This window comes from Colletotrichum acutatum, assembly GCF_030867785.1.
Source record: "Colletotrichum acutatum strain CBS 112980 chromosome Unknown BDZ83scaffold_29, whole genome shotgun sequence".
NCBI classification, from domain to species: domain Eukaryota; kingdom Fungi; phylum Ascomycota; class Sordariomycetes; order Glomerellales; family Glomerellaceae; genus Colletotrichum; species Colletotrichum acutatum.
In genome coordinates, this window is record NW_026849023.1 from 258,427 (window position 1) to 274,738 (window position 16,312).

The window sequence follows — 16,312 nt, forward strand, 5'->3', positions numbered from 1 at the left end:
ACTTGGACAAAAACGTAGGATGCTGTGAGAACTCCCCAATGTCTATGACCTCCGCTTGTGTTCCTCCTTTTCCAACTTTTCCACGTTTTCCTCTGTTAAGGAATCCCCGGCTACCACCGTCTGGAACGATTCTCCTCGTCGCGGGAGCTTCTTCCCACCCGCAGCTTCCATAAGCTTGCCTTGCTGTGCTTGCAACGCGAGCTCATCAGTCTCAGAGCGCCTTATTGGCTTGATGGATTCCGCCACGTTTGGAGAATCGAATGGTGACGGCTCATAAGAGTTGTTCCTGGTAAGAGGCCTGGGTGTCACCGGATCGCCCCGACTTTCACGATCCGTCTCCTGGCTTTGCTCTCGTTGGCGGCTCGAAGGCGCCACTGCTTCTGTAGAAGTAGGGGGCGTGGGATCTGGGTGGTCATGTGCTACGCCGGGGATGTCGGCGTTGCTGCAGTGCGCAGCGGTGTCTGAGCAATCAGACATGGACCCATCTGATTCCCTGTACGTTGTTTGTTGCGACCTCTTCATCAAGCTCCATCGGACAAGCATCCTTTCCAACGTCTTGCTCTTGACTGGTTTGGCAAGATAATCGTCCATTCCTGCTCGAGTGCATTTCTCCTTGTCGCCTTGGATCGCCGATGCCGTCATCGCCACAATCGGTACATCTTGTACGTAGGCCTTGTACGGTAGGTGGTGGCGAAGTAGATGCGTACACTTATAGCCGTCAATGACTGGCATTTGCACGTCCATCAATATGATATCCGGCTTGCTGTGTTTGCCCTGTTGGGCTGCCGACATGTATTCGAGCGCGTCCTTCCCGTTCCATGCTGCTGTTACCGTGAAGCCAAGTTTCATAATCGTCTTGGTTGCAATTTGCTGGTTAATTGCACTGGGAAATCATTAGTACGGACCGTAACGTGGCCAATAGGAATTTACTCACTTATCCTCGACGACGAGAACGCGGATTTTAGCACGTTCAGCATGTGGCAACAACTCTTCGTCCGAGGCCGGCGGTGTCCGTACCGAAAGTCGCCGTGATGGAGACTTGTGTTTGTCGGTTAGGAATTGCGACGACTCTCCAGAAGCTGGAGGCGTGTTAAGAAGCTGTTCAAACTCGGAACTGTGGCAAGAGACGCTCATTTCAGACTGCAGCCTGTCCGGGAGGGAACCGATTTCGACAAGCGGTGCCCTTTGGTTCTGGGGTTTGCTGAAGGGAACCCAAAACGTTGCCACTGTTCCGTTGCCAAGGGCGGATTCCAGCGTCATCTCTCCATGCATCAACTCGAGAAGGTTCTTGCAAATCGTCAGACCCAAGCCCGTGCCACCAAACTTTCTCGCTGTCGAGGCGTCTCCTTGGCTGAAGGGTTGGAACAGCTTCTTCCGCACCTCCTCCTCAATTCCGATACCGCTATCCTCAACGATGAATTTAACGACAATGCTATCCGATGTCTCCTTCTCCTTCTGCACTGAGAACTTGACGTAACCTTGGTTGGTGAATTTTATACTGTTGGTCAAAAGATTCGTAATGATCTGGCGTACACGACCGGGGTCACCAATGACAACCAGATCCCTCTCGATTTCTTTCGATATGTCGGATCGGAAGTCCAGATTCTTTCGCTCCGCGGCAAAACTCAGCATTTTACTGACATCCGTGACAATGACTGAGAGAGAGAACTGGACTTCTTCAATGTCGAGACGTCCGGATTCAACCTTTGAGAAATCGAGGATATCGTTGATGACCGTCAAGAGTGCATTCGCCGACCTCTGGATATTTTCGACGTATTCGGTCTGTTCGGCGTCAAGTTCCATATCTCTCAACAACTCGGCCATTCCGATGACGCCAGTAATGGGCGTTCGGATCTCGTGTGACATCTATCAACTCATTAGTTCCTGCTTTCATAGACTCATATACCGCACTTCACTCACGTTAGCGAGGAATTGGCTCTTGAGCCTGTTTGCTTCCTTTGCGGCCGCCTCGTTCGCCATCGCCTGCTTCTTCTCACGAGATTCCTCTTCCAAATCTTCAGCCTTTTCCTTGAGCTCACTCACGTCCATAATGACTCCGATGACGCCTTCGATGCGTGTCTCGTTGCTCACGATAGCCTCCTTCGTCTTCTTGCCGAGAATAGGTAAGAATCTCGTCCGGTACCAGTGTCCGTCCATGCCGTGCTCTGCCACCTCTTCCGTCTTTCCGCCTGCCAAAATATCTTCGACGGGGCGGAGGAATTTGGGGCGTTCCCCAGTCTTGAGCTGAGGGTTGAGTCGGTTGAAGACCTCGTACATGTTTTGGCCGAGGAACCAAGCCGATTGATTTGCGGCACTGTCATCCCCATTGCTGTCCCACATCAGCGCACCTTCCAACATGGTAAGGTTCAGGTTAGTGTCGACGGTAAAGATGGTGACCTGGGAATGCGTAAGAACGCTCAGTAGCTGCTGTCGGGTGCTCCTAGCAGCGAGTTTGGCCTCGATGCTTTCGTTGACGTCGGTGCAAGTTCCAAACCACTTTTCTATCTCGCCCGTCTCCTTATTCCTCTGCGGCAGAGCTCTACCCAGCATCCACCTCCATTCGCCGGTTTTGCTGCGGCATCGGTACTCTGTCACATAAGGATTGCCGGTTTCCAGAGAGTGCTTCCATCGTCGAGCACTTTCCGGTATGTCGTCCGGGTGAAATGGATGCTTCCATCCCAAGCCCATCGACTCCTCGGGAGTGAGTCCCGTGTATGAGTACCATCGTGTGTTGAAAAAGTCGTGATAACCATCTGGTTTTGTCGTCCAGACCAGCTGAGGCATCGTATCGCATATCAGCTTGAAACGCTCCTCGTCCCTCTCTTTAATCTCGACAATCTCTTCCTTCATTTTGGTGATATCTCTAAAGGTGACGACGCCGGCCAAGAATTCTCCGGTGCTGTCATCTCGAATTGCCTCCCCGAGCGCGTCGTAGACAATCTTGTTATTCAAATGGTCAACCATACCAACGCGCATGTTGGTGAAAGGCGTCTCTGTTCTGAGCAGTACCGAAATGGGATACTCGCTCACATCCAACTCTCTCTCAAAGTCCTGGTCCCAAACTGTCCAACCCGGTAGCAAATCGAATCCGTCTGATGATTTTTCCAGGTCGCTTTCTTGCCGTAATAGTATTCGAGCGGCGCGATTCGGGAATGTCACGCTTCCATCCTTCCACATCGCAAGGATGGGCATTTCCGTGTTATCGAGCAAAGCGTCTTTCATGAGAATCATCTTCTGCAGGATCGAGGGCGAGCTCGCATGGACGGCGGTAGAAGGCGGACCCATCGGCGGGAACGGGCTCGACGAGAGCGATACAGCGCTCGGGCTAACGCGAAAAGATGGTGAGCTCGAGTCGTGGCTGGAACTGACGGAGGGCGGGTTCGAATTGGATATTGTCTTGCGGTCTGCTTGTTCCAGCATGTTGGGTCGTGCGACCGCCTTACGGCTCGGGGCTGGCTGAGAAGGTGGAGAATTTGTGCTGGTGAAAGTTAGGGTGAAGTAGACTTGGTGATCCTCAATCTCCCATATCGTAACAATCATTTTGGCGTAAACTTGATGATCCGATCCCCAGCCCTTGGCCCGGGGATGAAATCCCGGCTTTCCCAACTCTTTGCGGGAGATGATGACATCCACCACGGCATCTTTGACCAAACATGGACCCGATGGATGGTCCGATAATGGCGGGGCGAGCGAATCCGGGGTCGGTGTCGCCTCTCCACCTTGTCCTTGGGCAAACATATCCGCGGCATCCTTTGACGTCTGATTTGCGCCCATTTCGAGAACGAGAGAATCCAAAAACGCCTCCCATCCTACCCAAACTGGATGACCTTCCTGGATCATGTCGATACCAACCTGTGATAAGGACTGCCCTCTCAACCTCTCAGCAATGTATGAGTTGTCTTCGGCTGCATCGTTTGTCAATCCAAGCATCCTCCCCATGGCTTCATTGGCAAGGACTACAGTCTTGAGATTATTCAGGACCAGTATCGGAACTGGCAAGTATTGCATGGCGGAAAATGCGAGCTGCCCGGGCGTGATGAAAGGCATCGATATGCGAAAGGGACTAGCTGAATGTGACCGTTTGTCTTCACCGGATCCCATCTTGAAGTTCTCGCGAAAGAAGCGGCCGCTGCTGGTCGTACTCGGGGCGCCATCGCTGCGTGCAGGTCCGGACCCCTCCGGTGGTGATGGCGATGCGTCAAAGTTGAAACCGCTCTCTCCGGTAGAAGGCCGTGATTCTGGAGGGCTGGGTTTCTGGGATGGTACTGCAGTTTTGAGAGGTGAGACTACTGGACGACTGTCTCGAGCATGACTGCTGGTGATAACAGGTTCGGGAGGTGGCATTTCGGCGGTGGCCCACGCATGGGAAGCTGCGGCTCGCAGGTGAACCTCGGTATGGGAGCGTGGTATAGGTTAGGTAAGGTTTACAGAAAAGAAGTTCAAACCGCGGTGGGTGATGAAAATGCAACCCTCGTCGTCAGGTGCCCACGGAGCCGGAGTAATTGGACAGAGGTTTGTCGATGTGAGCAGTCAGGCAGTGACAAAGACGTAACAAGCGGCGACGGCGACGGCGGCAGAATGCTAGAGAATCGTGGGGGAGTAGAAGGCGGAGCAGAGCATGGCGCGGCGCCTTGTCTGCGTGGAGGGCGTGCGTTCTGGACCGCCGGAGTAAGGACCCGTCTCCGGATGGACGCTTCGCTTGGGAATGTGCTCTAATTGTGAGCAGTCGAGGCGCAGTTCGGCACTGGGGGGATGAAGAAAAAGCTCAAGCGCCCTGCTTATTCTTCTTCTTGTTGTCCGTTAGTTCACAAGCCTTCCCAATTTCGTGCGGGAAGAAAAGCGGCAGCTACACGAAGTGGTAGTGGCAGTGGCAATGGGTAGAAGCGACAACGGCGGCTGGTGCTGGCCGGGCTTGACCAAGGCGCAAACAGGGCCAGGTAACTAAGCTACCTAGGCAACTAGGTACTGGGGCACCGGGCAAGGCGAAGGGAAAAAGAATATTGGGGCGCTGATGTAGAGATTCCCGCTCGGTTTGAATTCGACTGCAAACGGCGGCTTCGAAAAAGAGGCGGCAAAGATGGAAAGTCGGAGGGAGGGGAGGAAGGTGCAAGTGCAACAGCAAGCAATAGCGGCCGGGGCTTACTAAGATGGGCCTGAGATAGAGGGTGTGAGAGTGAGTACATACGTGTGTGTGCGTGAGTGTGTGGGTGTCTCGTGTAGTAAGGTAGGTAGTCTCGGATGGATACCTAGATGAGCGGACGAGAGACAGAGAATGAGATGGTCGGATGGCGGCTTGGATTCCGGAAGTGGTGTGGGGAGGTCTAGAACATAGCGCAGAAGCAGGTAAGAAAGGGCAAAGAAAAGTGCCTTGAAACGCCACAGCGAGATGGGGATGGCAATGGCCAATGAAGATACAAAATGTAAGTAATTAACAAAGTAGGTAGAAAAGCAGGTGCGAGGTGAGGTGACAGGTTGAGATTGACGAAGTGAAGCGGAGGGAACAATTGCCGCTCATCAGCTACAGACGCCAGTGTGCAGTAGTTTGCAGAAGTCGTGTGCGCCCTGGGTCGTCTTGGCTCCGAAGGGGGCACACGGAATTAGAAGAAGAAGAAGAAGAAGGAGAAAGAGCAAAAGCGAGTAGGTACGAGATACTGGATCTAAGGTAGGTATCTGGACGACGGAAGGAGGGGTTCTTGGGAAGGAGAAACAACTATAAAAATAAAAATAAAAAAAGGGACGGGGGCGCAGGGGATTCAAGCTCACTCACAATGGATGGACACCGTTTGGACCGAGAGGATAGATGCAGAGAGACAGAGAAGACCAGAGACAAACCAAAGGGTGGTCAAGTCAAGTCAGGCTAAACAGACCTGAAGAGATCGGATAGACAAACAAAACTGTAGGATGGAAAGATGGGGATTCAATGGGAGAAGACAGAACCGAGCTGACTGTAGGTACAAAATGGGCAGTGAATGGAAAGCGTGTGTATCCGTACCTAAGGTAGTAGAGTAGTCAGGATTGGCAGGAAAGGACAAGGGATGGGGCCGTCATAGTCCAAACTTTGTTTGAGTGAATATGGATGGTTCCCCTACCTTACCCTGCCCAGTGGTGTCGTCGGTGATCAAGCATCAAGACGCAGGAGGGAGTGGTGGTCGAACCCATGCAATGTCTGGGGGAGGGGGGGGCTTGTAAGGTAGCTTAGCAGTGCTTACGGATAGGTAGGTATCCGTAATGTGAATTGGGGGGAACATGGAGGAACATGGACACCAAGACTGAGCCGGGGGAACAAGCCCGCCCGTACTCCGTACACCACAGTAAGATGGGACCGCGACCGGGACTGGGGGGATAGGGATAGAAGGGGGCCATTATCCCAAGAGGTGGTGGCAGTGGATGGGCGGTGGGACAAATTGGGCCAGAACCGGACTGGACTGAGAGTGTGTGGATCGATGATTGAGCTCGTGGGTTTTTGGTTCATGAACGGACTGGACAGTGCCTACCTACTCAAGACAATAGTGACCACCTACTTTACAATACGGATAGAAGCACACGAGGTCAGACAGACGAACAGAGAGATGAGGGAAAAGGCTCAAGAGGGCCATAATGTGGAGGCGAATTCGGACTGGGCACTGTTTCTGCTGGATGCGAATCATACCTTACCGTGGATCCCCGGCGCCGCCTGTTCCTCGCTCTCGTCTTCTAGTTCTGGGTACTGACTGCTTGCCGTTGGGCATCCAAGTGTCGGATTCTGTGCCGGCGGGCGGGGAAGGGGAGGCAATTAATCAGAGAAACTCCCACTGCCCATTCCTCCTGTTGGATTGATTCCATACGTTTGGCCGGTGTTCCAGACAGCGCGCGCGACGAGTAGGTGCTCAGGCAGAGAGCGATCGTCATGCTGTGACAGCGGCGGTGGCCAGCCGACAAGAGGGGGTAAACGAACGTGACTGCGGGATTGGATGCGAGAAACGGGGTGCACCTTAACCTAAGGTAGGTAGGTAGGAACGCGACTTGAACGGTACGAGAACTTATACCCGTCTTTACTGCATATTATGTGAGGCACCCGAGTGTATCATAGCCTCGGCTTGTCGGGTATCTTTGTATCCGGATCTTTCAGGTACAAAAGAACTTCCGAGTTCCCAGCCAGGCTTTTTAGTTGGCCATGAGGTGGATGGGAAAGTGGATGGGGGATGCACAAGTTCAATCAAGAAACCATCGAAATCTGAATCCGACGAGAGGTACGTATTTCCACGTATCTTACCTAAACTCGGTCTCCAAGTATCCGTTAGGTACCGCACCACCGCAATACACGGTACAAGGCCATCTCGATGAACTAGGACAGGCACATTGAGCGGTCTGCCCACCCTTGACGCCCGCCATGTCCACTGCCCTTCAGTGGGCCGTCTTCCAAACACCTGCCCGCTGGGATTCTGTAAATTGCGGTACCTGTCCATCGTATACGGAGTGCGCAGTAGTCGAATGAATAAGCAAGGTACACAGCCGGTACAGAGTGGACCAGTCGCTCGCCCTGTGGCCTGCCCACAGCTGAGGCACCAGCCATGGCAGCGATGCTCCTTTCTGCCCAGCCCGTCAAACTCGTCATGCCCTGTCGCTCTGCCTTCTTTTCCCACTTCTTGATGATTAAAATCGCCCGAAATTTCCAACATTCAACTGCTCTCCGTGAGGGATTCCCTTGGACAAGCAGATGCTCGAGACACCAGGCACCGCGAGCGCCGACCTGCTTCCATGTTTCAACTCTGTCCAGACCCTTCCCACGTGGGGATCTTCCCGTTCGTCTTTGCGGCCCAATCCATGCCAGTCGTCCTTTCGTCCGTCAACCACGTACCTCATCCGAGAGAGGCCGCACTTTGTCATCTTTTGTCGTGATTTGGTACTCCGTACTCTCCCAGTTCCCATCAAATGTCGGTTTTCGTGTGTAACATCAGGACACACCCACATTATGCACTAAACCGCCTCACATCTTCTGCACCTCCCCCTTCCAGGCGCATGGAACCATTTCCTGCCGTCTTGTTGCCGGCGTACGCCCACAAACATCCACAATGTTAATCAAGCCCGGACGACGGATTGAGGCTCCGGCCAGGTTCGTGTGCGGCATTGTCGATGTGTTGTCCAGCTGGTTCTCCACCATAGAGAGAAAGGCCAATATCGGACCGTGATGGATATCATCATCCACTTCTGCTCTGCTGTCGTGATTCCTAAACCGAGGCCCCCGACTGCGATAGGACTACGAGCCGGTCCAATATTCGCCTTGCTGCTGCTGCGTGGGCCGTTAAAATCACGACGATGACGGCAGAAGAGGATCCCCTTAACAGACGAGGCGAATTTTCGAAGATGGAACATGATGGGGCGTCTCCGGATGGGTCAACTCGATAAAGCTAGCAGGAATGGAATTTTGCCTCAAGTGAAGTAAAGATAGGCGCTCCATGCCACTATAGAGAGGGACCCCGACCCTGAGAGAGGCACAGCACACACCACCACCACCTTCTTCCTGGTCGACCTTCGGGACATTTTTTTTTTCTGTGTGAGCAACATTCTCGCTTTGCTGATCCCTTCTTTGTCTTGCTTCGATCCGCGTGTCTGGCCGGGTCCGTCAGGTGTGTCGCTCGGCATCCCCAACCGTCAAGAAATTGGTTCAGCCACTGGCTGCTTCCGCCAATGTCTCAGTCTCTATTTAATTGTCAAACAGATTATTGCGCTTGTTCCTGTCAGTCTCAGGCTGGTTTCTAGAACCGATCCACGGTCAAATTTAGTCATGTGGTCGTCTCTCATAATCGAGGTACTTCAGCGCTATGCATGCCTTCGCGATGGGGTTCGGCCAGGGGCCAGAAGTTGGTGAACAGGCATCGACAGCTGATGGGAAACGTCTGGCGCTAGCTAAAGCCTGGGGATCAACGTCCGTGTGCCTATATGAAGACCCTGAGGAAGACGCAGCTCGGTAGCGAGCTTGCAGTTAAGCGTGGTCTTGCTTGTCACCCTTGTCGCAAGCTGATCTCTCTCTTTCTCTCCAAAAATTGACTGGTGATAGATCGATTATCGACTCTGTTGCGCCGTTGGAACTCCGTTCGCTGTCCCCATCTGCCGTAGAAATACGAGGCCATAATGACAGACGAGGAAGTGACTGCCGCAGCCTCCTCTATATCCGTTGCGTGTCCGGGCGATCCCGTCTGTTCGGTTTGACGCGTGTGACGTTCGCCTGTCCACGTCCATACATCGAACTATAGGCTGCAGCTGGGTGTCCTCTGTTGAGAGCCCATCATGCTGTGTAGCCGGGGATGCTCTTCAATTGCATATTCGAGGCTATTTCGTCTTCGCTTGGTCCCCCGTGGATGCGGTACCGATCATCGTTCGGTGAGTCTTTTTCCCGCATTGGCTCATCCACTCATAAGCTTTGGATACTTGGAAGTGATGCCTACTACGCTGAATTCGGATAAACGCAAAGACTTGGGCTTTGACTATCTCCGACTGGCGTTGTCGGTGACAAATTTGCCCTGCGTCTGGACCTCACGGTCTCTCCATCGATCGTAGATCTCCAACTCGAACGGGTCTAGCCCGCAGGCACTCAAGACGCCTAGACCGGGATGGCCACAGACACGACCAGGGCCCTGGTCGTCTTCTCCATATCGGTGCGCCTTCAGTACCACCAAAAGACTCCAAAGCTGCGTGGTGCAACGCAGATCATCTGACCCTGGCTTTGGTGGTTAGAGCCAATCATGCTGGTGCAGCACCACCCTTGTTTTGCCAGAGCTTTGCTGCCCGAGCGTGTCTGCGTGTTTGCCCTGCCCATGATTGACGTCATCTTGACATAAGCAGCCTTGATTGGTCCTCGGCCTCTCTCCCGACTCCTCAGAACGCAACCAAACGTCATTCAACCTCGTAGACAAAAGCAGTGTAGCTCGGGTGTAGCTCGAGTGTAGCTCGAGGGTAGCTCGTTCGTGCCACTGGAAGATTCCATATCATGGCGCATCTTTGTCTTGACATGTGCTGGGCGCATGCCACCCGTGTATAATCCACACAATGACTCGATTTCTCCCCGTTTACTTTGCTTGTAAGTTGTCAGCATGTCAGCGTACCTAGCACTGGGTCACAATAGGTTGTGGGTTGCGTCTCGATTTTCGATGTCGCGAGATATTATGTCATTCCGTCTCAATTTCGTGACACAGCCTTACATCTGTCGCTTACAGTAACATACGACATGATGCAGTACAAGCACTGCAAAATCCCTTCGTTTGCAAGGGTATCATCGGCCATTTCGTCATTTGGACCCTGAGGATCCAGAGAAAGGACCCCTTCACGTGCTCATGTGCCCTCCTCGTTCCTTTGCCGCCGGAGTTCATCCATGTAATTCGCCTCTTCCCCGCTCAGTCAGGTTGAATTGTCTTTCATCACCCCACACGTCAAACACGTCCACCACTGCCTTTCCATCATCGTCCCACAATACGAACATTGCCAGGTTAGGGGTTTCACTGGCTCGGGGTGTAGACTGCTGCTACCAGGCTTTCTACTGCTACTGGCTCTGGGCGGGCTACTTGTGAGATCGATAGTGGCAGTCTGTGTCGTGCTCTTCGCCGTTGCGGCCATTGATGCCCGTTGGCGTTCACGTTCGCGCTTTTCGGCATTTGGTGTCCACACTTGACGCTGAGGATCCTGACCTCGTTCTGTGCCGCACGCATCGCAGCACAAAAAGCTTGAAGGATTATGGAGGGTACAGACTCCGCATGTCCAGCCCCGTTGCGGAGCTGGTTGGGGCACCGGTGCAGACATAACTGATGGCCGAGTCTCTGGCCTTGGTACCGATGGAGGTCTCGTTCCTGGTCCTGGGATCGGCGGAGGAACGCTACTGCTCCTGTTCTGGTTATCTCCCATGACGGATCCTCCACCGTTGCCAGTAGGGTTTTGCGCTGTTGGTGGAATAAAGTAACCACCGTACCGTTGGCGCTCTTCCTCTTGTACCAGTTCCCAGAGAGCTTGCGCAATTGCAGCTTCATTAGCCGCGTCTTCTTCAGCCTGCGTACGGAAGCCGTTCTTCGTAGCTGTCTCGGAGATTTGTTGAATCTCTCTATCGTTGTGATTTGTATTACCACATCCCTGCAGCGTGGTGTTTCTGCGCTCTATTGCGCCCACGATGGTTCGCCGGATATCTGAACCGATGCTTGGTCCAGAGCCACCAAGACGCTGGCCTGACCCCTTTGTCAAGGTACGACGCTTTTCAGCTGATGCTCTAGCAAGTCGTCGAGCTTCATGCATAGGTATCCGGCCGCCTCCCAGGCGATGTCCATCTGATAAAAACCCTTCGCCCGTATATCCCTTTCGAATGAGCGACTCGTGTTCGTCTCGAAGTTGGTTCCACAGCGCGTGGAAGTTGCCGTCGTGTGGTCCAAATACAATGTGTGAAAGTTCGTGAAGCATCGTATCGACTACGTGCTCTGTAGGTAGGAAGAGTGATCGGTCATTGGGATAACGTAAACGGACGAGGATTCTTTGGCCTCTGTTGATATTCAAACCTGAATACACCATCGTTAGTAGATTGATGTAACTGCCAGGAGATTGACATACCGAGGAGGTTTGCTTGGTCTGGGTAGAACTCAGCTAGCTCTCGCACCTTCCACCCTCTAACTCGCATGATGGGCTTGACCAAGGAGGCCACCTTCTTCAGCGTTTGGAGAGCATCGGGAGCGCGCGGAAAATCCGATAAATGTGAGAATGATAGAATAAGAGCATCGTGTTCTGGCATTTTATCGTCGTGTATCGTTGTATGTAGTCATGTAGTCGTTGCGTGGTTGTAAATGCGAAAGAGGGAAGTAACAAAAGACCCTAAATCGTCACTAGGAAGAAAATGAGAGGAAGAAGAAACGGCAGGAAGTCAACGAGTGACGGGGTATTGAAGGATATCGCAGGAAAGAGCGACTCATAGATAGAGTTTGGTAGGTAGAACAACGTGGAAAGGAAGTCATTCACATCGTAAGCAGTGGCTGACACGTACGAAGACGCGTAAGGGGACCTGATGCCTTTCGGTGATAGGGGGGGCAACGGTCGGGCGGTGAGTTTTGGTGAGTTTTTGGACTGTCACTGCCTCTTGGCAGATTTCGGGAATTCAAGCAGGCAAGTGGGGTGGCGGGGTATGTTGTGGTGACTAAGCAGCACCCTGGCAGTGCCTGGCTCGGGAATCTGCTGCTTCCACCTTGAGCTTTCCACCTTTTGAAGATTTGGGCAGCTGTCAAGCCACCATTCATTTCACCTTACCCATGAACACATACACACACGCACATTTTCCCATCGCTTCTTCGATCCCTGAATCATCCAAATTCCGATGAAATGGCATTGGCCAGTCAACCGAGAGCTTGATGATGGATGGCCAATACCTGGCCAGATGAATGTGTCCTAACAGGATCTCGGACGGAAAATCAAGGCAACGACGCCTTGGAGAGATTAGCTTGCAGAGATCGACCTCGCCAAGTGACGGCGCTATACTTCGCTCGGTTCCCATACCAATACATTTGACGACGCCTCTTTGACACGCCTTATCAACGGGCTGACTTCTACAAGTATTTCTAGTCGCAAACTCAGGTCAGGCTTATAACCCATCGGAACCCGGCTTTCCCGACGTCAATGCACGGACAACTTCTCCTACTGTCCGATCAGTGTTGCAACGACCGGCTTTTTTCCTTCGGAACAAGCCTTGTCTCTCCGTGATGTCAAATACTCACAACCGTCGCAGATGTCTGGGGATTCGGCCGAAGACTCAAGTGGTGTCTTCCGATTCACAACAGCTGTCAACATGAGAATGGAGAGCGGTTTCAGTTTTGCATGAATCTCGTCACAACTGGTCCACACCCTCTCCGACTCCCTTGCTCTTCTCATCTCCGTATTAGACTTTGACCGTCAAGATGCGTTGCAATCTACTTCTCCTGCTCTTTTCATCGCATGTCCCTGAGCAACTTCAGATGATTGATCCTTAATTTTTCCCTTTCCCACATTACGGATGCCCTCGTTCAACATCACAAGTAAAGCCTTGACCTGGCTGGATGCGTTGTGGCTACAAACAGGGGTCTGGCAATCCAACAACTTGTCACGGGAGTTCGGCATCGCGACTTGGTTGACCTTGCGGACAGGGGTCGCATGCCCGTCTTACAGTGTTTCGGAAGCCAAGCATACGGCCATAGAGGTCGCCTCACAACTCCGGCGTACAGTGTCTGCGAGGAACCACGCTTTGAGTTGAGCTGAATGATCGACTGTCGCAGGTCATCTACGGATGCGCCTCCTTGGGAGACTGTCGACTCGCCGATGGCGGGTAGACTCGAACGATTCAGCCCCTGGCGCCTACATCAGGTCCTCGTCGCCAGGCCCGGAAAGTGGAATTTTCTCCTTCCGTCTCGCGATTCGTCATTGCCTGGATGGCGATCCAACTGGTGACTAGGTATTTGAGCATTTCGAAACGGCTGAGAAGGTCGATCTATGCGTTGCTACAATGGGAAGCGAACTTGGCAAAAGCTTGTGTGCTTATTTCCCCAGGACGCTCCGCGCTTCCAAGCCTTTTGTTTTCCTTGTGTCACTATCTCCGTACTGTTCTTCTTCTAAGGTCGTTATTTGTTGAAGGCTCTGTGAGCTTCCCATCTGGCTTCACTCCTTCGCCAGACCCTTCTTCTCCCTCAAGTGGCCATGCGTTTTACCAAACCAGCTGCAGTGGCAGCATTCGTTCCCTTTGCTTCTCATCTAGTAGATGCGGCACCTCGTAAATTAGAAATTTCCACTCTAGGCGGCGCGGCCTTTCGAATCGAGCAGGCTCCCAATCCCGACTTTTACTATGGAAACAGGCGAGGGCCCATCGCACTGGCTAGAGCTTATTCCAAGTTCGGGCAGCAGATACCCGACGATCTTCTAGGGCTCGTCGATCAAATCCTCGGAGAGCTTGGGTTGCTGAACGGAGGCAAAGGCAATGGCGGTCGTAAAGGGGGTAAGGGTGGCGGCAAAGGAAAGGGTAAGGGAGGGAAAGGAGGCAATGCTGGTGCTGGTGGATCCAAGGGCAATGGCACAACCACTACTCCCGGAGGCGGAGGTAATAAAGGCAATGGCACGAAGACACCTCCAGGTGGTAAGTTGATATGTCGGCTTCTTGGGATTAAGCTTACAGTCCTGAAGGAGAGGTTGCGGCGATTCCCGCCGAGTTCGACAGCCAGTATCTCTGCCCTGTCCAGATCGGCACTCCGCCCCAGACTATCCCGCTCAACTTCGATACCGGGTCCTCGGATCTATGGGTCTTCAGTAGCGAGACACCCATAACCCAAGTCGCGGGGCAGACAGTGTACAACATTAACGCCAGTACAAGTGCCAAAGTCCTCCAGGGTGCTTCTTGGTCGATCTCCTATGGCGACGGTAGCTCGTCCCAAGGTAATGTTTTCATGGACACTGTCACGATCGGCGGCGTGACTGTAGAGAGCCAAGCAGTCGAGTCTGCTACTCAAGTGTCTTCGTCATTTTCTCGAAATAAGAACCAGTCTGGTCTTGTCGGACTGGCCTTTGGCAACATCAACACTGTCAAGCCTGCCAAGCAGAAAACCTTTTTCGAGAATGCAATGACCAATCTCGCCATGCCACTGTTCACAGCAAATCTCAAGAAGGCAGCTGGTAAGTCACAAACTCTCACTTCAAGGCCCCTTCAAGACTGTCAACTAATCACATATCACAAGCCGGCAACTACAACTTTGGCTTCCTCGACTCGACAGAGTACACGGGCGACATCACCTTCGTCCCTGCCAACACGACGCAAGGCTTCTGGCAATTCACAGCCCAAGGCTTCTCCGTCGGCTCCAACGGCAGCGCGCCCACCTCGGCCCCCCACGCCGCCATCGCGGACACGGGCACGACGCTCATGCTGCTGCCCGACGCCATCGTCTCAGCGTACTACCAACGCATCGCGAGCGCAAAGTACGACGCGACCAACGGAGGCTTCGTCTTCAACTGCAAGGACACGATCCCGTCTTTCACGGTTGACATGGGTAAGTACCAGGCCGTCGTCCCGGGCGACTTTATGAAGTTTGCTCCCGTCGACGGGCAGACGGTTGAGACTTCGACGACGTGCTTTGGGGGTATACAGAGCTCTGCGGCTTTGCCCTTTGCGATTTACGGGGACGTTTTTCTAAAGTCGCAGTTTGTGGTGTTTCATGGCGGGAATAAGGAGTTGGGGTTCGCGACTAAGCCCCTTTAATGAGTAAAGGTAGACAGACGCTGGACGTTATCTGTTTTTGTGATGATGCTAGAGATGAGAGGTAGTTTAAGGCTAGATGGCTCCCCGCAGCGGCCATCATAGACGGCATGTTCTTTTGCTTATTTGGTAAAACAGATTCGAAGAATAGAAAGTAATTTCTATCCTTTGGTGCCTCGGACCCAGTGGCCTGCTCATCAAGAAGGTATCCAGCCGTCCTTCTTGGAACCTCAGGCTCCTCATCCACGTATTCATCACTCCCAGCGCCGCCCCCCCCCCCCCTTTTCTCATCCCAACATTCAAGCCACCCTCACCCGGACGGTTCACTTCACCACACCACCCATTCCATCCCTTCTTCTACAACTTTTTTCTTCATACGAATACCTGCCCCGGGGGACGCCCCGGGAACGCATTAGCGGAGCGGTTAAATACAGAGCAGAAAATTCCCCTGGGGGGGTGGGGTTTTCATAGGGTCGGGGTTCAACACCCCTTCTCCGAACTTTTAGGAGAAATTTCCTAGAGGTTAGTTCTTTTTTGGTGGTTGAACTTTAAGTGTATTGTGTTCAGAACTGGATGGAGACGCTGTAGATGTGGTTATTTTTATGATTTGAGAAAATTTGGTGGCGATGGTGGTGAGATGTGTTACTCATTAAGTTGTGTGTTGTTGTTGCGGTTGCGAGGGAAGGCACGCGGTGGGTGAGGTAAACAACGTCAACCTCGCTCCTGTCTTGAATAGGTTGGCTTGAGGACTAGTGCAAAGAGAAAATATGGGCAACTATCTTCCGTGTAATTCCATCTCTCAGCTCAAATCTGGAATTTGAAAAGCAAGCAAGGCCTTTTTCCCCTCTTGGGGGACCACGCATCCATCTTCTCAATCCGCGCCCTCGACCAAGTATGTTCAGCCTGCAGACGACCATGATGGTCCCCTAACAAATATTCCAAAATGGTCGATATTCGCGCAAGGAGAGAGAAATCTCTCACGAGCAAGAGAGTCTCGTCATCACCTCCCCCTCTCTCTAGCCCCCGTTCAAGATGGAGAGCACCACCAGGTGAAGTGAACAGAGATAACCTCGTCCCCAGTCTCCAATACCAGTATTTGAA

At 52.8% G+C, this 16,312-nt stretch overlaps 3 protein-coding genes across 3 annotated transcripts; 1 reads left to right on the forward strand and 2 right to left on the reverse strand.

Annotated features, from left to right (window-relative positions):
• Nucleotides 1–42: 42 nt before the first annotated feature.
• BDZ83DRAFT_573792 (hsp90-like protein) lies at nucleotides 43–4,344 on the reverse strand (the record flags this gene model as incomplete). Its single annotated transcript, XM_060504650.1, has 3 exons — nucleotides 43–883; nucleotides 935–1,866; nucleotides 1,921–4,344. The coding sequence occupies 3 exons, from the start codon at nucleotides 4,342–4,344 to the stop codon at nucleotides 43–45; spliced, it is 4,197 nt and encodes a 1,398-aa protein (XP_060366901.1).
• Nucleotides 4,345–9,882: 5,538 nt separating this feature from the next.
• BDZ83DRAFT_614958 (WLM domain-containing protein) lies at nucleotides 9,883–12,068 on the reverse strand. Its single transcript, XM_060507875.1, has 2 exons — nucleotides 11,566–12,068; nucleotides 9,883–11,513 (listed from the first exon to the last, which is right to left on the reverse strand). Exons 1-2 carry the CDS (start codon nucleotides 11,741–11,743, stop codon nucleotides 10,375–10,377), a joined length of 1,317 nt encoding a protein of 438 aa, XP_060366902.1. The 5' UTR covers nucleotides 11,744–12,068; the 3' UTR covers nucleotides 9,883–10,374.
• Nucleotides 12,069–13,668: 1,600 nt separating this feature from the next.
• On the forward strand, nucleotides 13,669–15,214 carry BDZ83DRAFT_718232 (endothiapepsin; the record flags this gene model as incomplete). Its single annotated transcript, XM_060512045.1, has 3 exons — nucleotides 13,669–14,101; nucleotides 14,134–14,634; nucleotides 14,697–15,214. The coding sequence occupies 3 exons, from the start codon at nucleotides 13,669–13,671 to the stop codon at nucleotides 15,212–15,214; spliced, it is 1,452 nt and encodes a 483-aa protein (XP_060366903.1).
• Between the last annotated feature and the right edge of the window lie 1,098 nt (nucleotides 15,215–16,312).